Source organism: Salvelinus alpinus, chromosome 25 (assembly GCF_045679555.1).
Source record: "Salvelinus alpinus chromosome 25, SLU_Salpinus.1, whole genome shotgun sequence".
In the NCBI taxonomy this organism is placed as follows: domain Eukaryota; kingdom Metazoa; phylum Chordata; class Actinopteri; order Salmoniformes; family Salmonidae; genus Salvelinus; species Salvelinus alpinus.
In genome coordinates this window covers 45034219-45061213 of record NC_092110.1, presented here as the reverse complement: position 1 = coordinate 45061213, position 26995 = coordinate 45034219, and the positions used below count along the sequence as shown (strand labels likewise).

Below are 26995 nucleotides of genomic sequence, written 5' to 3'. Positions count from 1 at the left end.
GTTGCAACCCCTATTACTAGTCTCTTCAACCTCTCTTTCGTATCATCTGAGATTCCTAAAGATTGGAAAGCGGCCCCGGTCATCCCCCTCTTCAAAGGGGGAGACACTCTAGACCCAAATTGTTATAGACCGATATCCATCCTGCCCTGCCTTTCTGAAGTCTTCGAAAGCCAAGTTAATAAACAGATCACCAACCATTTCGTACCTTCTCCGCTATGCAATCTGGTTTCCGAGCTTGTCATGGGTGCACCTCAGCCACGCTCAAGGTCCTAAACGATATCATAACCGCCATCGATAAAAGACAGTACTGTGCAGCAGTCTTCATCAACCTGGCCAAGGCTTTCGACTCTGTCAATCACCGTATTCTTATCGGCAGACTCAACAGCCTTGGTTTCTCTAATGACTGCCTCGTTTGGTTCACTAGCTATTTCTCAGATAGACTTCAGTGTGTCAAATCGGAGGGCCTGTTGTCCGGACCTCTGGCAGTCTCTATGGGGGTGCCACAGGGTTCAATTCACGGGCCGACTCTCTTCTCTGTATATATCAATGATGTCGCTCTTGCTGCTGGTGATTCTCTGATCCAGCTCTACGCAGACGACACCATTCTGTATACTTCTGGCTCTTCTTTGGACACTGTGCTAACAACCCTCCAAACGAGCTTCAACGCCATACAACACTCCTTCCATGGCCTCCAACTGCTCTTAAATGCAAGTAAAACTAAATGTATGCTCTTCAACCGATTGCTGCCCGCACCTGCCCGCCTGTCTAGCATCACTACCCTGGACGGTTCTGACTTATATGTGGACAACTATAAATACCTAGGTGTCTGGTTAGACTGTAAACTCTCCTTCCAGACTCACATTAAGCAAATCAAATCAAGTTTATTTTATATAGCCCTTCGTACATCAGCTAATATCTCGAAGTGCTGTACAGAAACCCAGCCTAAAACCCCAAACAGCAAGCAATGCAGGTGTAGAAGCACGGCGGCTAGGAAAAACTCCCTAGAAAGGCCAAAACCTAGGAAGGAACCTAGAGAGGAACCAGGCTATGAGGGGTGGCCAGTCCTCTTCTGGCTGTGCCGGGTGGAGATTATAACAGAACATGGCCAAGATGTTCAAATGTTCATAAATGACCAGCATGGTCAAATAATAATCAGGAGTAAATGTCAGTTGGCTTTTCATAGCTGATCATTAAGAGTATCTCTACCGCTCCTGCGGTCTCTAGAGAGTTGAAAACAGCAGGTCTGGGACAGGTAGCACGTCCGGTGGACAGGTCAGGGTTCCATAGCCGCAGGCAGAACAGTTGAAACTGGAACAGCAGCAAGGCCAGGTGGACTGGGGACAGCAAGGAGTCATCATGCCCGGTAGTCCTGACGCATGGTCCTAGGGCTCAGGTCCTCCGAGAGAGAGAAAGAAAGAGAGAAGGAGAGAATTAGAGAGAGCATACTTAAATTCACACAGGACACCGGATAAGACAGGAGAAGTACTCCAGATATAACCAACTGACCTTAGCCTCCCTAAACTACTGCAGCATAAATACTGGAGGCTGAGACAGGAGGGGTCAGGAGACACTGTGGCCCCATCCGATGATACCCCCGGACAGCGGACAGCATCTCCAATCCAAAGTTATATCTAGAATCGGCTTCCTATTTCACAACAAAGCCTCCTTCACTCATGCTGCCAAACGTACCCTCGTAAAACTGACTATCCTACCGATCCTTGACTTCGGCGATGTCATTTACAACATAGCCTCCAACACTCTACTCAGCAAATTGGATGCAGTCTATCACAGTGCCCCCCGTTTTGTCACCAAAGCCGCATATACTACCCACCACTGCGACCTGTATGCTCTCGTTGGCTGGCCCTCGCTACATATTCGTCGCCAAACACACTGGCTCCAGGTCATCTATAAGTATTTGCTAGGTAAAGCTCTGCCTTATCTCAGCTCACTGGTCACCATAGCAACACCCACCCGTAGCACGCGTTCCAGGAGGTACAGTTGAAGTCGGAAGTTTACATACACTTAAGTTGGAGTCATTAAAACTAGTTTTTCAACCACTCCACAAATATATTGTTAGCAAACTATAGTTTTGGCAAGTCAGTTAAGACATCTACTGTGTGCATGACACAAGTCATTTTTCCAACAATTGTTTACAGACAGATTATTTCACTGTATCACAATTCCAGTGGGTCAGAAGTTTACATACACTAAGTTGACTGTGCCTTTAATCTGTCTAGCGCAACCCCTCGCCAACAGCCAATGAAATTGCAGGGCGCCAAATTCAATCAACAGAAATCTCATAATTCATATTTCTCAAACATACAAGTATTAGACACCATTTTAAAGATACAATTCTCATTAATCCAACCACAGTCTCCGATTTCAAAAAGGCTTTTCGGCAAAAGCAGAACATACCATTGTGTTAGGTCAGCAACTAGTCACAGAAAGCATACAGCGATTTTCCAACCAAAGAGAGGAGTCACAAAAAGCAGAAATAGAGATCAAATGAATCACTAACCTTTGATATTCTTCATCAGATGACACTCCCGGGACAACATGTTACACAATACATGTATGTTTTGTTCGATCAAGTTCATATTTATATCCAGAAACCTCAGTTTACATTTGGCTTTGCCTCCAAAACATCCCGTGAATTTGCACAGAGCCACATCAATTTACAGAAATACTCATAATAAACATTGATAAAAGATACAAGTGTTATTCACAGAATTAAAGATATACTTCTCCTTAATGCAACCGCTGTGTCAGATTTCAAAAAAACTTTACGGAAAAAGCACACCATGCAATAATCTGAGTACGGCGCTCAGAAAACAAATCAAGCCAAAGAGATATCCGCCATGTTGGAGTCAACAGAAGTCAGAAATAGCATTATATATATTCACTTACCTTTGATGATCTTCATCAGAATGCACTCCCAGGAATCCCAGTTCCACAATAAATGTTTGATTTGTTCAATAAAGTTCATCTTTATGTCCAAATACCTCCTTTTTGTTAGCGCGTTTAGCCCAGTAATCCAAATTCATGACGCGCGATCACTAGGAGCAGACGAAAAGTCAAAAAGTTCCGTTACAGTCCATAGAAACATGTCAAACGAAGTATAGAATCAATCTTTAGGATGTTTTTAAAATAAATCTTCAATCCTGTTCCAACCAGAGAATTCCTTTGTCTTTAGAAATGCAATGGAACTCAAGCTAACTCTCACGTGAACGCGCATGGTCAGCTCATGGCACTCTGGCAGAGACCTTACTCAATCCCCTCTCATTCGCCCCCACTTCACAGTAGATGCATAAAACAAGGTTCTAAAGACTGTTGACATCTAGTGGAAGCCTTAGGAAGTGCAATATGATCCCATAGACACTTGGTATTCGATAGGCCAAGAGTTGAAAAACTACAAACCTCAGATTTCCCACTTCCTGGTTGGATTTTTCTCAGGTTTTCGCCTGCCATAGGAATTCTGTTATACTCACAGACATCATTCAAATAGTTTTAGAAACTTCAGAGTGTTTTATATCCAAATCTACTAATACTATGCATATATTAGCAACTGGGACTGAGTAGCAGGCAGTTTACTCTGGGGACGCTTTTCATCCAAGCGTGAAAATGCTGCCCCCTAGCCCAAACAGGTTAAACATCTTGGAAAATTCCCCAAAATTATGTCATGGCTTTAGAAGCTTCCGATAGGCTAATTGACATCATTTGAGTCAATTGGAGGTATGTCAAGGCCTACCTTCAAACTCAGTGCCTCTTTGCTTGACATCATGGGGCATTCAAAAAGATCAGCCAAGACCTCAGAAAAAGAATTGTAGACCTCCACATGTCTGGTTCATACTTGGGAGCAATTTCCAAACGCCTGAAGGTACCACGTTCATCTGTACAAAAAATAAACATGATAAATGATGTATGTTATAGGTGTGTTATTATGTTCTGTGTTCCAGTCATGTTATATCAGTATTGTTCCAGGCATGTTCTGTGTTCCTGTAACGATGTGCGCTGAGAGTCGGGAAGCAAGTTCAGGGAGTGAGTGTTTTAATAAATTAAAGCAACACAAAGCACAAACAACGCACCGACATGAAACAGAGTCAATAACACCTGAGGAAAGATCCAAGGGGAGGGACAGATACAGGGAAGATAATCAAGGAGGTGATGGAGTCCAGGTGAGGGACAGATACAGGGAAGATAATCAAGGAGGTGATGGAGTCCAGGTGAGTGTCATGAGGCGCTGGTGCATGAGACGATGGTGACAGGTGTGCGGGATAATCAGCAGCCTGATGACCTAGAGGCCGGAGAGGGAGTATAAGTGACAGTTCCAGGCGTCTTCTAAGGAAAGGGGAAGGGGGATATCCTAGCCAGTTATACAACTGAATGCCTTCAACTGAAATGTGTATTATTTATTTAACCCAACCCCTCTGAATCAGAGAGGTGCAGGGGGGCTGCCTTAATCAACATCCACGTCTTCGGAGCCCGAGGAACAGTGGGTTAACTGCCTTGTTCAGGGGCAGAACAACAGCTGTTTACCTTGTCAGCTCGGGGATTCGATCCAGCAACCTTTCGGTTACTGGCCCATCGCTCTAACCTAGTGGTTATGTTCTGTGTTCCAGGCGTGTTATGGGATTCTGAAGGTGCCAAAGGGAAGCTGGCTGTGTCGGACCTGTGACCTCGGCATCTTGCCAAAATGCCAACTCTGCCCCAAGAAGGGCGGGGCCATGAAACCCACCCGCAGCGGAACAAAGTGGGTCCACGTCAGCTGTGCCCTGTGGATCCCCGAGGTGATGAACCCTAACCTCTGACCCCCAAGTCTATATGGTCTGTCCAATCATATGTCTTTGTCCAAGCCTATCCTGGTATGCGGTCTCATCAAGGAGGCTTGAAATTATAAAGTGATACTATCCTAGTGTTTCAATGATGGTTGCATAAAGGGGACTTTCACATTTTGGCAAGGAGTGTATTGTCTAATGATTGTGTGTGTGTAGGTGAGCATTGGGAACCCAGAGAAGATGGAGCCGATCACCAACATGTCCCACATCCCCAGTAACAGATGGGCTCTGACCTGCTGTCTTTGTAAAGACCAGACTGGAGCCTGTATACAGGTACACACGGACACTGGAGCTATGTAGCTACTGCATTGAGAAGGCTTTCTACCTGGTAGTTACCTCAACAATCCTCTCTCTCTGTATTCCCTCAGTGTTCAGCTAAGAGTTGTAACTCTCTCTGCATTCCCTCAGTGTTCAGCTAAGTTGTAACTCTCTCTGTATTCCCTCAGTGTTCAGCTGAGAGCTGTAACTCTCTCTGTATTCCCTCAGTGTTCAGCTGAGAGCTGTAACTCTCTGTATTCCCTCAGTGTTCAGCTGAGAGCTGTAACTCTCTGTATTCCCTCAGTGTTCAGCTGAGCTGTAACTCTCTCTGTATTCCCTCAGTGTTCAGCTGAGAGCTGTAACTCTCTCTGTATTCCCTCAGTGTTCAGCTAAGAGCTGTAACTCTCTCTGCATTCCCTCAGTGTTCAGCTAAGAGTTGTAACTCTCTCTGCATTCCCTCAGTGTTCAGCTGAGTTGTAACTCTCTCTGTATTCCCTCAGTGTTCAGCTAAGAGCTGTAACTCTCTGCATTCCCTCAGTGTTCAGCTAAGAGCTGTAACTCTCTCTGCATTCCCTCAGTGTTCAGCTGAGAGCTGTAACTCTCTCTGCATTCCCTCAGTGTTCAGCTGAGAGCTGTAACTCTCTCTGCATTCCCTCAGTGTTCAGCTAAGAGCTGTAACTCTCTCTGCATTCCCTCAGTGTTCAGCTGAGAGCTGTAACTCTCTCTGCATTCCCTCAGTGTTCAGCTAAGAGTTGTAACTCTCTCTGCATTCCCTCAGTGTTCAGCTGAGAGCTGTAACTCTCTCTGTATTCCCTCAGTGTTCAGCTAAGAGCTGTCGGACAGCGTTCCATGTGAGCTGTGCCTTACAGAGCCTGGAGATGAACACCATCCTGACAGAGCAGGATGAGGTCAAGTTCAAATCCTTTTGCCCCAAACACTCCGGTCTGAAGGGAGGACAGGACGGAGAGGGGGAGGAGGGAAAGGAGGGGGCCAGAGACAAGAAGTGGCGGAAGAGTGACAGAGTCAGAGGTGATGAAGTTCCAGCCCCCAAGGAGGAGAGCAGGGTGAACCAGCAGGCGGTGAACCAGCAGGCGGTGAACCTGCGTCAGATCAAACTGCAGCAGCTGGAGGAGGAGTTCTACCAGTTTGTTGACGTTAAGGAGGTAGCCAATCACCTGCAGTTGCCCCCGGAAACAGTAGACTTCCTGTATCAGTACTGGAAGCTGAAGCGCCGAGCCAATCACAGCCAGCCGTTGCTGACCCCCCAGAAGGAGGAGGAGGAGAGTCTGGCGAGGAGAGAGCATGATGTCCTCCTCCACCGCCTGCAGCTGTTCACTCACCTCCGCCAGGATCTGGAGAGGGTAGGTTCTACTTCCCCTTCCTGTTGCAGACTGACTGACAGTACTACTCTACTAGACAGACTGACTGACAGAACTACTCTACTAGACAGACTGACTGACAGTACTACTCTACTAGACAGACTGACTGACAGTACTACTCTACTAGACAGACTGACTGACAGTACTACTCTACTAGACAGACTGACTGACAGTACTACTCTACTAAACAGACTGACTGACAGTACTACTCTACTAGACAGACAGACTGACTGACAGTACTACTCTACTAGGCAGACTGACAGTACTACTCTACTAGACAGACAGACAGACTGACTGACAGTACTACTCTACTAGACAGACTGACAGTACTACTCTACTAGACAGACTGACAGTACTACTCTACTAGACAGACTGACAGTACTACTCTACTAGACAGACAGACAGACAGACAGACAGACAGACTGACAGTACTACTCTACTAGACAGACTGACTGACTGACAGTACTACTCTACTAGACAGACAGACAGACTGACTGACAGTACTACTCTACTAGACAGACTGACAGTACTACTCTACTAGACAGACTGACAGTACTACTCTACTAGGCAGACTGACAGTACTACTCTACTAGACAGACAGACAGACAGACAGACTGACAGTACTACTCTACTAGACAGACAGACAGACAGACAGACAGACAGACTGACAGTACTACTCTACTAGACAGACAGACAGACTGACTGACAGTACTACTCTACTAGACAGACTGACTGACAGTACTACTCTACTAGACAGACTGACTGACAGTACTACTCTACTAGGCAGACTGACAGTACTACTCTACTAGACAGACAGATATACTGACTGACAGTACTACTCTACTAGACAGACTGACTGACTGACAGTACTACTCTACTAGACAGACAGACAGACTGACTGACAGTACTACTCTACTAGACAGACTGACTGACAGTACTACTCTACTAGACAGACTGACTGACAGTACTACTCTACTAGACAGACTGACTGACAGTACTACTCTACTAGACAGACTGACAGTACTACTCTACTAGACAGACTGACAGTACTACTCTACTAGGCAGACTGACAGTACTACTCTACTAGACAGACTGACTGACTGACAGTACTACTCTACTAGACAGACAGACAGACTGACTGACAGTACTACTCTACTAGACAGACTGACAGTACTACTCTACTAGACAGACTGACTGACAGTACTACTCTACTAGACAGACAGACTGACTGACAGTACTACTCTACTAGGCAGACTGACAGTACTACTCTACTGACAGTACTACTCTACTAGACAGACTGACAGTACTACTCTACTAGACAGACTGACAGTACTACTCTACTAGACAGACTGACAGTACTACTCTACTAGACAGACAGACAGACAGACAGACTGACAGTACTACTCTACTAGACAGACTGACTGACTGACAGTACTACTCTACTAGACAGACAGACAGACTGACTGACAGTACTACTCTACTAGACAGACTGACAGTACTACTCTACTAGACAGACTGACAGTACTACTCTACTAGGCAGACTGACAGTACTACTCTACTAGACAGACAGACAGACAGACAGACTGACAGTACTACTCTACTAGACAGACAGACAGACAGACAGACAGACTGACAGTACTACTCTACTAGACAGACAGACAGACTGACTGACAGTACTACTCTACTAGACAGACTGACTGACAGTACTACTCTACTAGACAGACTGACTGACAGTACTACTCTACTAGGCAGACTGACAGTACTACTCTACTAGACAGACAGATATACTGACTGACAGTACTACTCTACTAGACAGACTGACTGACTGACAGTACTACTCTACTAGACAGACAGACAGACTGACTGACAGTACTACTCTACTAGACAGACTGACTGACAGTACTACTCTACTAGACAGACTGACTGACAGTACTACTCTACTAGACAGACTGACAGTACTACTCTACTAGACAGACTGACAGTACTACTCTACTAGGCAGACTGACAGTACTACTCTACTAGACAGACTGACTGACTGACAGTACTACTCTACTAGACAGACAGACAGACTGACTGACAGTACTACTCTACTAGACAGACTGACAGTACTACTCTACTAGACAGACTGACTGACAGTACTACTCTACTAGACAGACAGACTGACTGACAGTACTACTCTACTAGGCAGACTGACAGTACTACTCTACTAGACAGACAGACAGACTGACTGACAGTACTACTCTACTAGACAGACTGACAGTACTACTCTACTAGACAGACTGACAGTACTACTCTACTAGACAGACTGACAGTACTACTCTACTAGACAGACAGACAGACAGACAGACAGACAGACAGACTGACAGTACTACTCTACTAGACAGACTGACTGACTGACAGTACTACTCTACTAGACAGACAGACAGACTGACTGACAGTACTACTCTACTAGACAGACTGACAGTACTACTCTACTAGACAGACTGACAGTACTACTCTACTAGGCAGACTGACAGTACTACTCTACTAGACAGACAGACAGACAGACAGACTGACAGTACTACTCTACTAGACAGACAGACAGACAGACAGACAGACTGACAGTACTACTCTACTAGACAGACAGACAGACTGACTGACAGTACTACTCTACTAGACAGACTGACTGACAGTACTACTCTACTAGACAGACTGACTGACAGTACTACTCTACTAGGCAGACTGACAGTACTACTCTACTAGACAGACAGATATACTGACTGACAGTACTACTCTACTAGACAGACTGACTGACTGACAGTACTACTCTACTAGGCAGACTGACAGTACTACTCTACTAGACAGACAGACTGACTGACAGTACTACTCTACTAGACAGACAGACTGACTGACAGTACTACTCTACTAGACAGACAGACTGACTGACAGTACTACTCTACTAGGCAGACTGACAGTACTACTCTACTAGACAGACAGACAGTACTACTCTACTAGACAGACAGACAGACTGGCTGACAGTACTACTCTACTAGGCAGACTGACAGTACTACTCTACTAGACAGACAGACAAACAGACTGACAGTACTACTCTACTAGACAGACAGACTGACAGTACTACTCTACTAGACAGACAGACAGACTGACTGACAGTACTACTCTACTAGACAGACTGACTGACAGTACTACTCTACTAGGCAGACTGACAGTACTACTCTACTAGGCAGACTGACAGTACTACTCTACTAGACAGACTGACTGACAGTACTACTCTACTAGACAGACTGACAGTACTACTCTACTAGACAGACAGACAGACTGACTGACAGTACTACTCTACTAGACAGACTGACAGTACTACTCTACTAGACAGACAGACAGACTGACTGACAGTACTACTCTACTAGACAGACTGACTGACAGTACTACTCTACTAGGCAGACTGACAGTACTACTCTACTAGACAGACTGACTGACAGTACTACTCTACTAGACAGACAGACAGACTGACAGTACTACTCTACTAGACAGACAGACAGACTGACAGTACTACTCTACTAGACAGACAGACAGACAGACTGACAGTACTACTCTACTAGACAGACAGCAGCTGGAGACACTTAGCGAGAGACAGAGGACCAGATTGTCACCCTACACATGTTTGTGTTGTGTATGACAAGATGAGATAGGTTTATATTGTGGTGTTTGGGAGGTTTGAGTCTGTAAATTGTGTGTCACCTGGTTGTGTTGCAGGCGCGTAACCTGACCTACATGGTCACACGGAGGGAGAAGATAAAGAGGACTCTGTGGAGGATCCAGGAACAGATCTTCACTCATCAGGCCGAGTTGCTGGACCATGAGATCATCAACGGTACGTCATGGTTAGGCTGGTAGTCATGGTTAGGATTAGGCTGGTACGTTGTGGTTAGGCTGGTAGTCATGGATAGGATTAGGCTGGTACGTCATGGTTAGGGTTAGGCTGGTAGTCATGGATAGGATTAGGCTGGTAGTCATGGATAGGATTAGGCTGGTAGTCATGGATAGGATTAGGCTGGTACGTCATGGTTAGGATTAGGCTGGTACGTCATGGTTAGGCTGGTAGTCATGGATAGGATTAGGCTGGTAGTCATGGATAGGATTAGGCTGGTACGTCATGGTTAGGCTGGTAGTCATGGATAGGATTAGGCTGGTAGTCATGGATAGGATTAGGCTGGTAGTCATGGATAGGATTAGGCTGGTACGTCATGGTTAGGATTAGGCTGGTACGTCATGGTTAGGCTGGTAGTCATGGATAGGATTAGGCTGGTAGTCATGGATAGGATTAGGCTGGTACGTCATGGTTAAGGCTGGTAGTCATGGATAGGATTAGGCTGGTACGTCATGGTTAGGCTGGTAGTCATGGATAGGATTAGGCTGGTAGTCATGGATAGGATTAGGCTGGTACGTCATGGTTAGGCTGGTAGTCATGGTTAGGCTGGTAGTCATGGTTAGGATTAGGCTGGTACGTTGTGGTTAGGCTGGTAGTCATGGATAGGATTAGGCTGGTACGTCATGGTTAGGCTGGTAGTCATGGATAGGATTAGGCTGGTAGTCATGGTTAGGCTGGTAGTCATGGATAGGATTAGGCTGGTAGTCATGGTTAGGCTGGTAGTCATGGATAGGATTAGGCTGGTAGTCATGGTTAGGCTGGTAGTCATGGATAGGATTAGGCTGGTACGTCATGGTTAGGCTGGTAGTCATGGATAGGATTAGGCTGGTAGTCATGGTTAGGCTGGTAGTCATGGATAGGATTAGGCTGGTAGTCATGGTTAGGATGGTAGTCATGGATAGGATTAGGCTGGTACGTTGTGGTTAGGCTGGTAGTCATGGATAGGATTAGGCTGGTACGTCATGGTTAGGCTGGTAGTCATGGTTAGGATTAGGCTGGTACGTCATGGTTAGGATTAGGCTGGTACGTCATGGTTAGGATTAGGCTGGTACGTCATGGTTAGGCTGGTAGTCATGGATAGGATTAGGCTGGTACGTCATGGTTAGGCTGGTAGTCATGGATAGGATTAGGCTGGTAGTCATGGTTAGGCTGGTAGTCATGGATAGGATTAGGCTGGTACGTCATGGTTAGGCTGGTAGTCATGGATAGGATTAGGCTGGTATTCATGGTTAGGATTAGGCTGGTACGTCATGGTTAGGATTAGGCTGGTACGTCATGGTTAGGATTAGGCTGGTACGTCATGGTTAGGCTGGTAGTCATGGATAGGATTAGGCTGGTACGTCATGGTTAGGCTGGTAGTCATGGATAGGATTAGGCTGGTAGTCATGGTTAGGCTGGTAGTCATGGATAGGATTAGGCTGGTAGTCATGGTTAGGATTAGGCTGGTAGTCATGGTTAGGCTGGTAGTCATGGATAGGATTAGGCTGGTAGTCATGGTTAGGCTGGTAGTCATGGATAGGATTAGGCTGGTAGTCATGGTTAGGCTGGTAGTCATGGATAGGATTAGGCTGGTAGTCATGGTTAGGCTGGTAGTCATGGATAGGATTAGGCTGGTAGTCATGGTTAGGATGGTAGTCATGGATAGGATTAGGCTGGTACGTTGTGGTTAGGCTGGTAGTCATGGATAGGATTAGGCTGGTACGTCATGGTTAGGGTTAGGCTGGTAGTCATGGATAGGAATTAGGCTGGTACGTCATGGTTAGGCTGGTAGTCATGGATAGGATTAGGCTGGTAGTCATGGATAGGATTAGGCTGGTACGTCATGGTTAGGATTAGGCTGGTACGTCATGGTTAGGATTAGGCTGGTACGTCATGGTTAGGCTGGTAGTCATGGATAGGAATTAGGCTGGTAGTCAGGGATAGGATTAGGCTGGTACGTCATGGTTAGGATTAGGCTGGTACGTCATGGTTAGGATTAGGCTGGTACGTCATGGTTAGGATTAGGCTGGTACGTCATGGTTAGGCTGGTAGTCATGGATAGGATTAGGCTGGTAGTCAGGGATAGGATTAGGCTGGTACGTCATGGTTAGGCTGGTAGTCATGGATAGGATTAGGCTGTTACGTCATGGTTAGGCTGGTAGTCATGGATAGGATTAGGCTGGTAGTCATGGATAGGATTAGGCTGGTACGTCATGGTTAGGATTAGGCTGGTACGTCATGGTTAGGATTAGGCTGGTACGTCATGGTTAGGCTGGTAGTCATGGATAGGATTAGGCTGGTAGTCAGGGATAGGATTAGGCTGGTAGTCATGGTTTGGCTGGTAGTCATGGATAGGATTAGGCTGGTAGTCATGGTTAGGATTAGGCTGGTACGTCATGGTTAGGCTGGTAGTCATGGATAGGATTAGGCTGGTAGTCAGGGATAGGATTAGGCTGGTACGTCATGGTTAGGCTGGTAGTCATGGATAGGATTAGGCTGGTACGTCATGGTTAGGCTGGTAGTCATGGATAGGATTAGGCTGGTAGTCATGGATAGGATTAGGCTGGTACGTCATGGTTAGGATTAGGCTGGTACGTCATGGTTAGGATTAGGCTGGTACGTCATGGTTAGGCTGGTAGTCATGGATAGGATTAGGCTGGTAGTCAGGGATAGGATTAGGCTGGTAGTCATGGTTTGGCTGGTAGTCATGGATAGGATTAGGCTGGTAGTCATGGTTAGGATTAGGCTGGTACGTCATGGTTAGGCTGGTAGTCATGGATAGGATTAGGCTGGTACGTCATGGTTAGGCTGGTAGTCATGGATAGGATTAGGCTGGTAGTCATGGTTAGGCTGGTAGTCATGGATAGGATTAGGCTGGTAGTCATGGTTAGGCTGGTAGTCATGGATAGGATTAGGCTGGTACGTCATGGTTAGGCTGGTAGTCATGGATAGGATTAGGCTGGTAGTCATGGTTAGGCTGGTAGTCATGGATAGGATTAGGCTGGTACGTCATGGTTAGGCTGGTAGTCATGGATAGGATTAGGCTGGTACGTCATGGTTAGGCTGGTAGTCATGGATAGGATTAGGCTGGTACGTTGTGGTTAGGCTGGTAGTCATGGATAGGATTAGGCTGGTACGTTGTGGTTCGGGTTAGGCTGGTAGTCATGGATAGGATTAGGCTGGTAGTCATGGATAGGATTAGGCTGGTACGTTGTGGTTAGGAAAAACTTGTAGACCTCCACAAGTCTGATATATCCTTGTGAGCAATTTCCAAACGCCTGAAGGTACCACGTTCATCTGAACAAGCAATAGTACGCAAGTATGTAAACACCATGGGACCACGCAGCCGTCATACCGCTCAGGAAGGAGACCCGTTCTGTCTCCTAGAGATGAATGTACTTTGGTGCCCAAAGTGCATATCAATCTCAGAACAACAGCAAAGGACCATGTGAAGATATTGGAGGGAACAGGTACAAAAGTATCTATATCCACAGTAAAACCAGTCCTATATCGGCATAACCTGAAAGGCCGCTCAGCAAGGAAGAAGCCACTGCTCCAAAACCGCCATATAAAAGCCAGACTAAGGTTTGCAACTGCACATGGGGACAAAGATCGTACTTTTTGGAGAAATGTCCTCTGGTCTGATGAAACAAAAATGGAACTGTTTGGCCATAATGACCATTGTTATGTTTGGAGGAAAAAGGGGGAGGTTTGCAAGCCGAAGAACACCATCCCAACCGTGAAGCACGGGGGTGGCAGCATCATGTTGTGGGGATGCTTTGCTGCAAGAGGGACTGGTGCACTTCACAAAATAGATAGCATCATGAGGTAGGAAAATGATGTGGATATATTGAAGCAACATCTCAAGACATCAGTCAGGAAGTTAAAGCTTGGTCGCAAATGGGTCTTCCAAATGGACAATGACCCCAAGCATACTTCCAAAGTTGTGGCAAAATGGCTTAAGGACAACAAAGTCAAGGTATTGGAGTGGCCATCACAAAGCCCTGACCTCAATCCTATAGAAAATATGTGGGCAGAACTGAAAAATCATGTATGAGCAAGGAGGCCTACAAACCTGACTCAGTTACACCAGCTCTGTCAGGAGGAATGGGCCAAAATTCACCCAACTTATTATGGGAAGCTTGTGGAAGGCATCCCGACGCATTTGACAATCTGAAATGGGCCACCCACACAGACAGTGTCGTCTGTAGCGTCAGAACGGGTTGGCCTACAAAACTATTATGACCCCTCTATGGAAAGATGAGACTCTCACGAAATCGATGGTGTTCTCCGACCCCCACAAGCATCTTGTGACTAGTCTGAAGTTGGTACAGCCAATCTGCCAACTTCTGTCTGTAGCTGTGGAAAATTGAGACTTTCATGAACATGTAAATGTCAGTTGCTTTGCTCTCGGATGCCCTCAGGCCTCGTCTGAATTAAACTGGCTCACATGAGGACCACCACAGGAAAGTTCATTAGAGTTAATTGAACCTCAGATTGCAGCCCAAATAAATGCTTCACAGAGTTCAAGTAACAGACACATCTCAACTGTTCAGAGGAGACTGTGTGCATCAGGCCTTCATGGTCGAATTGCTGCAAAGAAACCACTACTAAAGGACACCAGTAAGAAGAAGAGACTTGCTTGGGCCAAGAAACACGAGCAATGGACATTAGACCGGTGGAAATCTGTCCTTTGGTCTGATGAGTCCAAATTTGAGATTTTTAGTTCCAACCGCCGTGTCTGTGAAACGCAGAGTACGTGAACAGATAATCTCTGCATGTGTGGTTCCCACCGTGAAGCATGGAGGAGGAGGTGTGATGGTGTTTGGGGTGCTTTGCTGATGACACTTAACCAGCATGGCTACCACAGCATTCTGCAGCAATACACCATCCCATCTTGTTTGCCCATAGTGGGACTATCATTTGTTTTTCAACAGAACAATGGCCCAACACACCTCCAGGCTGTGTAAGGGCTATTTGACCAAGAAGGAGAGTGATGGAGTGCTGCATCAGATGACCTATCCTCCACAATCATCCGACCTCAACCCAATTGAGATTGTTTGGGATGAGTTGGACCGCAGAGTGAAGGAAAAGAAGCCCAAGTGCTCAGCATATGCGGGAACTCTTTCAAAACTGTTGGAAAAGCATTCCAGGTGAAGCTGGTTGAGAGAATGCCAAGAGTGTGCAAAGCTGTCAAGGCAAAGGGTGGCTACTTTGAAGAATCTAAAATATATTTTTATTTGTTAAACATTGTTTCCATATGTGTTATTTCATAGTTTTGATGTCTTCAGTATTATTCTACAATGTAGAAAATTGTAAAATATAAAGAAAACCCTTGAATGAGTAGGTGTCAACTTTTGACTGGTACTGTATATCTGGAGACTGTTTAGTGCCAAAAATAAGGGGTTAAATGCAATTTCCTGATATTTCTTATCTCTCAGATATAGGACGAACAGTTCAGAACAAACTTCCTTTAGATTTTTTTGGGGGGACTATGTTCCATGTGAATCTGTTATTCAATGCGTTTGTATGGGCTAACAGCAGTAAAAAGGCCCAAAATAAATATTCTAAAAAAAGAAAAGAAATATTGGTGCTTCAAAGGGTCTTTAAAATTCTAAATCAAATAGCAAAATTATCCAAATCCATATAGCTTAGACAGGATTTAGACTGTTTATTGTAAAAAAAAAAAAATGGGGTTAAATCCATGTCATGTCGAAAAAAGAATACCTTTCCTAATCTTTCTTATACAGTGCATTCGGGAAAGTATTCAGACCCCTGACTTGTTCCACATTTTGTTACATTACAGCCTTATTCTAAAATGGATTAGATCGTTTTTTCCCCCTCATCAATCTACACACAATACCCCATAATGACGGAGCAAAAACTGTTTTTTAGAAATTTCTGCAAATGTATTTTTTTGTTTAATTACTGAAATATCCCAGTTATATATATATATATATACATAAGTATTCAGACCCTTTACTCAGTACTTTGTTTAAGCACCTTTGGCAGTGATTACAGCCTCAAGTCTTCTTGGGTAGGATGCTACAAGTTTGGCACACCTGTATTTGTGGAGTTTCTCCCATTCCTCTCTGCAGATCCTCTCAAGCTCTGTTAGATTGGATGGGGAGCATTGCTGCACAGCTATTTTCAGGTCTCTCCAGAGATTTGTATTTATATTTATTATGGATCCCCATTAGCAGCTGCCAAGGCATCAGCTACTCTTCCTGGGGTCTGGCAAAATTAAGGCAGTCTGGAGGGTTTTCGATCGGATTCAAGTCCAGGCTCTGGCTGGGCCGCTCAAGGACATTAAGAGACGTGTCCCGAAGCCACTCCTGCGTTGTCTTGGCTGTGTGCTTAGGGTCGTTGTTCTGTTGGAACTTGAACCTTCGCCCCTGTCTGAGGTCCTGAGCGCTCTGGAGCAGGTTTTCACCAAGGAGCTCTCTGTACTTTGCTATGTTCATCCTTTCCTCGATCCTGACTAGTCTCCCAGTTCCTGCCGCTGAAAAACATCCCAACAGCATGTTGCTGCCACCACCATTCTTCACCATAGGGATGGTACCAGGTTTCCTCCAGACGTGATGCTTGCGATTCAGGCCGAAAAGTTCAATCTTGGTTTCATCAGACCAGAGAATCTTGTTTCTGATGGTCAGAGTCCTTTAGGTACCTTTTGGCAAACTCCAAGCGGGCTGTCATGTGTCTTTTACTGAGGAGTGGCTTCCGTCTGGCCGCTGTACCATAAAGGCCTGCTTGGTGGAGTGCTGCAGAGATGGTTGTCCTTCTGGAAGGTTCTCCGATCTCCACAGAGGAATTCTGGAGCTCTGTCAGAGTGACCATCGGGTTCTTGGTCACCTCGAGGCACAGATCTGCGGAAGGGTACCAAAACATATCTGCAGCATTGAAGGTCCCCAAGAACACAGTGGCCTCTATCATTCGTAAATGGAAGAAGTTTGGAACCACCAATACCAACAATCAAAGGAAAAGGGCCTTGATCAGGAACCTAATAGTCACTCTGAGAGAATCTTCCAGAAGGACAATCATCTCTGCAGCACTCCACCAATCAGGCCTTTATAGTAGTGTGGCCAGACGGAAGCCGCTTGGAGTTTGCCAAAAGTCACCTAAAGAGAAACAAGATTCTCTGGTCTGATGAAACCAAGATTGAACACTTTGGCCTGCATGCCAATTGTCACTTCTGGAGGACACCTGGCACCATCCCTATGGTGAAGCATGGTGGTGGCAGCAGCATGCTGTGGGGATGTTTTTCAGCGGCAGAGACTGGGAGACTAGTCGGGATTGAAGTAAAGATGAACTGAACAAAGTACAGAGATCCTTGATGAAAACCTGCTCCAGAGCGCTCAGGACCTCAGACTGGGGCGAAGGTTCACCTTCCAACAGGACAACAACCCTAGGCACACAGCCAAGACAACGCAGGAGTGGCTTCGGGACACGTCTCTGAATGTCCTTGAGCGGCCCAGCCAGAGCCCGGACTTGAACCTGATCGAACATCTCTGGAGAGACCTGAAAATAGCTGTGCAGCGACATTCCCCATCCAACCCGACAGATCTTGAGAGGATCTGCAGAGAAGAATGGGAGAAACTCCCCAAATACAGGTGTGCCAAGCTTGTAGTGTCACGCCGAAGAAGAATCGAGGCTGTAATCGCTGCTAAAGGTGCTTAAACAAAGTACTGAGTAAAGGGTCTGAATACTTATTTTTTATTTTATGCATTTGCAAAAAAAATCTAAACCTGTTTTTGCTTTGTCGTTATGGGGTATTTTGCGTAGATTGAGGGGGGAAAACAATTTAATTAATTTTAGAATAAGGCTGTAATGTTACATAATGTGGAAAAAGTCAAGGGGTCTGAATACTTTCTGAATGCACTTGTAGTACTGTATTTGGGGCCATCTACTTTAAAACTTCTTATGGCTGTATCCCGCTACCGGGATCAATATGACAACAGCCAGTGAAAGTGCAGGGCGCCAAATTCAAACAACAGAAATCTCATAATTAAAATTCCTCAAACATACATGTGTCTTATACCATTTTAAAGATAATCTTGTTGTTAATCCCACCAAAGTGTCCGATTTCAAATATGCTTTTCAGCAAAAGCACTACAAACTATTATGTTAGGTCACCACCAAACCACCATAAGCACAGACATTTTTCCAGCGAAAGATAGCTTTCACAAAAAGCAGAAATGGAGATAAAATGAATCACTAACCTTTGATCTTCATCAGATGACACTCATAGGACTTCATGTTACACAATACATGCATGTTTTGTTTGATAAAGTTCATATTTATAACAAAAAATCTGAGTTTGCATTGGCGCGTTACATTCACTAGTTCCAAAAACATCAAGTGACTTTGCATAGCCACATCGTTTCAACAGAAATACTCATCATAAATGTAGATGATAATACAAGTTATACACATGGAATTATAGATATACCTCTCCTTAATGCAACCGCTGTCAGATTTCAAAAAAACTTTACGGAAAAAGCAAATCATGCAATAATCTGAGACTGAGCTCAGAACAATAGCCAAATTAGCCGCCATGTTGGGGTCAACAGAAACCAGAAAATACATGATAAATGTTTCCTTACCTTTGAACTTCATCAGAATGCAGTCCTAGGAATCCCAGGTCCACAATAAATGCTTGATTTGTTCGATAATGTCCGTTATTTATGTCCAATTAGCTACTTTGGTTAGCGCCTTTGGTAAACAATTCCAAAGTCACAAAGCGCGTCCACTATAACGTGACGAAATGTCCAAAAGTTCCGTAACAGTCAGTAGAAACATGTCAAACGATGTACTGAATCAATCTTTAGAATGTTGAACATCTTGAATAACGTTCCAACCGGAGAATTAGATTGACTTCAGATGAGCGGTGGAACGGAGGTCCTCCTCATCTGAAGGCGCAGGGTGAAAGCATGGTCAGCTCGTGGCAGTGATTACTCATTCCTGTCTCCTTCGGCCCCCCTTCACATTAGAGTCATCAGACAAAGTTCTATTGACTGTTGACATCTAGTGGAAGCCGTAGGAAGTGAAAACACATCAATATCTCGCTGTAATTTCAACGAGAGCTTGGTTGAAAATCTGCCACCTCAGAAAAAATTCAAACAGGAAGTGGAACTTCTCAGGTTTTTGCCTGCCATATGAGTTCTGTTATACTCACAGACATAATTCAAACAGTTTTAGAAACTTCAGAGTGTTTTCTATCCAATACAAATAATAATATGCATATATTAGCAACTGGGACTGAGGAGCAGGCAGTTTACTATGGGCACCTCTGTGCACCTTTCATCCAAGCTACTCAATACTGCCTCTGCAGCCATAAGAAGTTAAGTGCGACTGAAACGACCAGTTACAGTACACTTGACATTAATCCCTCTCACCTACCTATCTCATTTGAATTCCATACCGTCACTGTCACCTTTCCACTCAAGCTTAACATTGTTGTCATCTATCACCCAGGTGCCTTTAGAGTTCCTCAATGAGCTGGACACCTTGATAAACTAATTTCCTGATGATGGCTCACCGCTCTTCGTACTTGGCGACTTCAACCTCCCGACGTCTGCCTTCGATTCAATTTCTTTCCAACTCTTTTAAACTCACCCTTTCCCCTCTCACTCACAAGGCAGGCAAAATGCTTGACCTCATCTTTACTAGAGCCTTTTCACCTACTAAACTCACTGCAGCTTCCTTCCAGGTCTCTGATCACTACTTTTCCTTTTCTGTCTCCCTTTCCTCCAACCCTAACCACTCAACCCCTACCCAGATGGTCATGCGCTTTCACATTCTTCGCTCTCTCTCTCCCACTACTCTCTTGTCTTCTATCCTATCCTTCTTCCTTTTGTCTCCCGATTCTGCCTCTTCAACCCTACTATCCTCCCTTTCTGCATCCTATGACTCGCGCCGACCCTTTTCCTCCCGGCCGGCTCGACCCTCGTAGCGAGCTTACAGAACAGGGCTGCGGGCAGCTGAGCGAAAATGGAGGAAAACTAAACTTCTGGAGGACCTATCATCCTTTCACTCCCTCCTCTCTGTCTTCTCTTCCTCTGGATCCACTGCTAAAGCCAATTTATATCACTCTAAATTTAAAGCTTCTGCCTCTAACCCTAGGAAACTTTTTTCCATGTTTACATTTTAGTATGCTCTTATCCAGAGCTACTTACAGTTCATATTAAAAAAGAGGGTAGTATAGTATAGTGGTGACACTATAGTGACAACCCCATATCACTGGCATAGAAAGTCAAGTGCAAGGGCTGGTTCAGGTATTTTTTTTTATTACCTCCTTAATCCTCCACCCCTTCCTCTCTCTCTGCGGGCGACTTTGTCAATCACTTTGAAAAGAAGGTTGACGACATCCGCTCCTCGTTCACTCAGCCTACTGAGTCCACTGGTCTCACTCACACAGAACTACCCTATGCCTTGACCTCTTTCTCCCATCCTGCAACTAGCAAGGTCTGGCCACCCAACAACCTGCCCGTTCAACCCCATCCCTTCCTCCCTTCTCCAGACCATCTCTGGAGACCTTCACACTTCCCCAATCAACTCATCGCTGACCACTGGCTGCATTCCCTGACTTCAAAATGGCCTGAGTTGCTCCCCTCAAGAAACCAACACTCGACTCATCTGATGTCAAAACCTACAGACCTGTATCCCTTCTTTCTTTTCTTTCCAAAACACTTGACCGTGCTGTTTTTGACCACCTCTCTCGCTATCGCTTTCAGAATCATCTTCTTGACCTTTACCAATCAGGCTTCAAGACAGGTCACTCAACCGAGAGTGTTCTTCTCTGTGCTCTCCGCTGACTCTCTCTTTTCTGATCTCATCCTCCTAGATCTATCCTCAGCCTTCAACACTGAACCATCAGATACTCCTCTCCACCCTCTCATGGCTGGGGATTTCAGACTCTGCACACTCTTGGATTGCATCCTGCCTGGCAGGTGGCTCCTACCAGGTGACGTGGAGAGGATCTGTGTCTGCACCACGTACTCTCACTACTGGTGTCCCCCAGGGCTCGGTTCTAGGCCCTGTTGCTCTATGCACCAAGTCACTTGGCTACGTCATGGTCTCTCCTATCATTGCTATGCGGATGACACTCAACTACTTTCCTCCTTCCCCCTTCTGACACCCAGGTGGCGAGACGCATCTCTGCGTGCCTGGCAGATATCTCAGCTTGGATGTCGGCCCACCCCCTCAAACTCAACCTCGGCAAGACAGCGCTCCCCTTCCTCCCGGTGAAGGCCTGCCTGCTCAAAAACCTCTCCATCCCGGTTGACAGCTACAATGTCCCTCTCCCAGAAGGCATAGAACCTTGGTGTGACCCTGGACAACACTCTGTTGTTCTCTGCAAACGTCAAAGCAGTGACTCGCTCCTGCAGGTTCATGCTCTACAACATCCATAGAGTACGACCTTACCTCACACAGGAAGCGGCGCAGGTCCTAATCCAGGCACTTGTCATCTCCCTCTGGACTACTGCAACTCGCTGTTGGCTGGGCTCCCCGCTTGTGTCATCAAGGAAAAAAATAATTCCTTTCGGGAACTAACTCACATGTAAAGAAAAAAATATATATTTTTTTTTACTAGCTCAGACTTCACTGATAGCTACTATGACAGTGATATGTTGTTGTCCCACCTAGCTATCTTAAGATGAATGCACTAAATGTTAGTCACACCAGATAAGAGTCTGCTAAATGACTATAATGTGAAAAATGTCTACAGCTTATCATGAGGTTTTCTAAATGAGGAGAGCAGAACCTTGAGACTTCCTTAGTATTAGAGGTCGCACACTAGCTGTTGTTAAGAGACACCCTCTGAGCTTACCCGACCCTGTCGTTCTATCCTGCCGATGTATAGAAAAACAGCTAGATTTGATATTTTTCATGTCAGCCATGACTTGGTGAAACACAGGATATTACAATCTTTTGACCTGGCAACAAAAACCGTATCTAAATGGGATGGATGTTCTGATTCTAAATGGGATGGATGTTCTGATTCTAAATGGGATGGATGTTCTGATTCTAAATGGGATGGATGTTCTGATTCTAAATGGGATGGATGTTCTGATTCTAAATGGGATGGATGTTCTGATTCTAAATGGGATGGATGTCCTGATTCTAAATGGGATGGATGTTCTGATTCTAAATCACTGGTTATATCAAGAGGCATTCAGCCATAGCATAATTAATAACACATAATTCAGCTAACCAAAATAGTTACAATGGCGACGTTAGCATAGCTAGCTAGCTACTGTACTTCAGTAGTGTGATTGGGTTACGGTTAGCATAGTGTGATTGGGTTAGGGTTAGCATAGTGTGATTATAACCCAATCACACTATGCTAACCCTAACCCAATCACACTATGCTAACCTTAATAACCCAATCACACTATGCTAACCCTAACCCAATCACACTATGCTAACCCTAACCCAATCACACTATGCTAACCCTAACCCAATCACACTATGCTAACCCTAACCCAATCACACTATGCTAACCCTAACCCAATCACACTATGCTAACCCAATCACACTATGCTAACCTTAATAACCCAATCACACTATGCTAACCCTAACCCAATCACACTATGCTAACCCTAACCCAATCACACTATGCTAACCCTAACCCAATCACACTATGCTAACCCTAACCCAATCACACTATGCTAACCTTAATAACCCAATCACACTATGCTAACCCTAACCCAATCACACTATGCTAACCCAATCACACTATGCTAACCTTAATAACCCAATCACACTATGCTAACCCTAACCCAATCACACTATGCTAACCCTAACCCAATCACACTATGCTAACCCTATCACACTATGCTAACCTTAATAACCCAATCACACTATGCTAACCTTAACAACCCAATCACACTATGCTAACCTTAATAACCCAATCACACTATGCTAACCCAATCACACTATGCTAACCCAATCACACTATGCTAACCTTAACAACCCAATCACACTATGCTAACCTTAATAACCCAATCACACTATGCTAACCGTAACCCAATCACACTATGCTAACCCTAACCCAATCACACTATGCTAACCCTAACCCAATCACACTATGCTAACCCAATCACACTATGCTAACCCAATCACACTATGCTAACCCTAACCCAATCACACTATGCTAACCCTAACCCAATCACACTATGCTAACCCTAACCCAATCACACTATGCTAACCCAATCACACTATGCTAACCCTAATAAGGTTAGCATAGTGTGATTGGGTTATTAAGGTTAGCATAGTGTGATTGGGTTATTAAGGTTAGCATAGTGTGATTGGGTTATTAAGGTTAGCATAGTGTGATTGGGTTATTAAGGTTAGCATAGTGTGATTGGGTTATTAAGGTTAGCATAGTGTGATTGGGTTATTAAGGTTAGCATAGTGTGATTGGGTTAGGGTTAGCATAGTGTGATTGGGTTAGGGTTAGCATAGTGTGATTGGGTTATTAAGGTTAGCATAGTGTGATTGGGTTATTAAGGTTAGCATAGTGTGATTGGGTTAGGGTTAGCATAGTGTGATTGGGTTAGGGTTAGCATAGTGTGATTGGGTTAGGGTTAGCATAGTGTGATTGGGTTATTAAGGTTAGCATAGTGTGATTGGGTTATTAAGGTTAGCATAGTGTGATTGGGTTATTAAGGTTAGCATAGTGTGATTGGGTTAGGGTTAGCATAGTGTGATTGGGTTATTAAGGTTAGCATAGTGTGATTGGGTTATTAAGGTTAGCATAGTGTGATTGGGTTAGGGTTAGCATAGTGTGATTGGGTTAGGGTTAGCATAGTGTGATTGGGTTAGGGTTAGCATAGTGTGATTGGGTTATTAAGGTTAGCATAGTGTGATTGGGTTATTAAGGTTAGCATAGTGTGATTGGGTTATTAAGGTTAGCATAGTGTGATTGGGTTAGGGTTAGCATAGTGTGATTGCGCACACCACAATAAAGACCAACAACACTACATAACTACGTCACTGAGTGCAGTGTCCATGGGAAATGGGGTCCATGGGAAATGGGGTCCATGGGGAAACACGTGCGCTTAGAGGGCCTGTGCGGTGAATGGACATGTGATTAAATGTGTAAAAAATCAAATATGGCATAGAAAACAGCGTTAACTTTGACAGCCCTAATTGTAACACAATTTGATACACATGTTGCAAACTTTCAAGACTCAACATATGCAAGAACATTCATATCGACCACACGGTGGCGCTATAACAGGCACATGTTTGTCTCTTGATCTGTTTGACTCAGTGATGAGATTTGGCACACATGCTCAGGGATATAAGTCTAGCTAACCCACGCAATATCTTAGACACCTTTGGCCCGATTTTGGATGAATGATGCATCTTGCTATGGAGATGCAGCATTTTAAAAGTACACTGATTGGCCCAAGGGGGGGGGCGTTGCATCATTAATGGGGATGACATGTTTACTGTGTCCTTGTTGGATATTAATGTTCCTGATGTTTAAATGTGGAAGATTTCCCTCTTTAGGCAGAGCAGTGTAATGTCCAGTTGAAACTGTGTTGAACCTGTGTTGTTTGGTGTTGTCTTCATCAGGGTGTCTGAACCACAGCGTGCGTCTCAGTGTGGTTTCGGCTCCAGTGGCGGTGTTGGGGTACAGCGGCCTGAAGACCCAGAGGAGAGACCGAGGGAGGCACCGGAGAGGAGGCCTACATCTACTACACAGTCTGACTGAGGGGGGTAGACACGTCAGAGGACAGACAGGCAACAACTCCAGCAAACTGAAGACAGAAAGTAGAGAGAGCGGCAGACCTAGAATAGAGGGTAGGAGGAGCCTGAGGAAGGAGGCCCCAGAATCTGAGCAGCAACAGAAGAGCAGCAGCAGGAGGAGGAGAGGAGAGGACCAGGGATCGGAGGAGGACCAGATAACGGAGAGGAGAAAGAGGAGGAGAGGAGAGACGGACCAGGGAATGGACGAGAAGACAGGAGAGGAGGACCATGGAACAGAGGGGAGGAGAGGACTCAAGGAAAGCTCTCCAATCAAAGCCAAAACCAGACTAGGTTCAAAGGCCAGTAGGCTCAGTGATATAACTGATGCTAAACCAGCCAATAGAATGAGTGAAGCTAGGGTTAGGTTAACTAGGATCAAGGTTCATAATGTGACTGAGGCTAGGGTCAGGTTAACGAGGGTTAGGGTTAGTGATCATGTGACTGAAGTGAAGGAGAGGAAGGTGAGGCTCAGTGGAACAGACACCCAATCAGACCCCAGAGACACCACTGTATCCATGACAACCAAACACAACAGCTGGCTGGCCAGTGGGCCTGGTGGCAGCCATCTTAAGAACTGGGGTAAGTTCAGAATCCCAAAGAGGAGTGAGAGGCCAAAGGAGGAGCCATCAAACCCTAACCCCCCACAGCGCAGACCTCCTAACCCCCCACGACCTCCTAACCCCCCACAGCACAGACTTCCTAACCCCCCACAGCACAGACCTCCCAACCCCCCACAGCGCAGACCTCGTTCCCCACAGCGCAGACCACTGCACAGTGAGCCGTCGTACCCCAGGAGACGACTCCGTACAGAGAGCGATGGGTACTCCTCTGCTAACTCTGAAACTCCGCCCAGTGGTTTGGACATGAAGGCATGCCACGCCCACCAGCTGAGGGGCGGGGCCTATGGCTCTGACATCATCCACCAAGGGGTTCTAGCCTCCTGATGACATCATCCTGCTGAGATGCAACACTTGAAACAAACAGCACCATGTTTATAGAAAATGAAGCTAGCCGAGGTTGCTTTTTATAATCACATTTACAGAACTGATTATTTATTATCATTTGTAAGGTTGTATATATTTTCAATTCTGTTAAGATTATTTTTCAGTGAATGTATTATGACAACTGTAGACATGCTCATAGCCTCAACACAATCACACCTGACAACTGGTTTTGTTGAAGCATAAGCCATGTATTTAATTTGTAGTTTCAAAATCACATTATAGCACTTGCAATTGAAGAATGGTCAAGCATTAATGATTAGTAGAAAATGAATGGGAGTTTAACCTGAAACCACCCTTTCTATACTTCCCAGCAGTGAATCAAGAGGTCTAATATTTCTAGAAAACCAACAGGGGCTGATGCTGTGGAGGTGGCTGGGTATTGAACTAGACAGTGTCTGATGGTGACTAGTGTTTAAGTGATCGCTGAAGTGTTATATGGTGGGATCGTCTTTTCCGATTGAGGGGACAAATGCTGCGTTTGCCGTCTCCACTAACACAGGAACATTGCCTTTAAATTTCAGCGATACGGTTCGACTAGAACCCCAGGGCAGGTCTAGGATCTGTCTATAAGGCAAAACTGATCAGAGGCTTTATGGAGAATGAGCCTGAAACCACTTCCTTGTCTGTGACTCATGTGCCTATCTTTATCATCAGTGTTTGCACTAAGACAGGATGGCTCAGAATAAATTATTTTTACAGAAACACATTTTGTACCATTGACTGCTGCATCATCGTTATGCAAATGACCAGTTCTGTCATGTCTTAAATAAATTCACTCTTAAATCACCTCAATGTGTTCCCTCTGGGCTGGTTTCCTGGACAGATTAGGGGATCAGCTGTCATTAGACAATCTGT

At 45.2% G+C, this 26995-nt stretch overlaps 1 protein-coding gene across 2 annotated transcripts; it reads left to right on the top strand.

Moving 5' to 3' along the window:
* Positions 1–4587: 4587 nt before the first annotated feature.
* LOC139554027 (protein Jade-1-like) lies at positions 4588–26932 on the top strand. Of its 2 annotated transcripts, XM_071366920.1 has the most exons (6): positions 4588–4787; positions 4992–5108; positions 5912–6454; positions 10223–10340; positions 24963–25790; positions 25833–26932. In XM_071366920.1, exons 1-6 carry the CDS (start codon positions 4725–4727, stop codon positions 26078–26080), a joined length of 1917 nt encoding a protein of 638 aa, XP_071223021.1. In that variant the 5' UTR covers positions 4588–4724; the 3' UTR covers positions 26081–26932. The 2 variants fall into 2 exon arrangements, with proteins under 2 accessions (XP_071223021.1, XP_071223020.1); XM_071366919.1 differs by having other exon boundaries at positions 4589–4787; positions 24963–26932.
* The last annotated feature ends 63 nt before the right edge of the window (positions 26933–26995 follow it).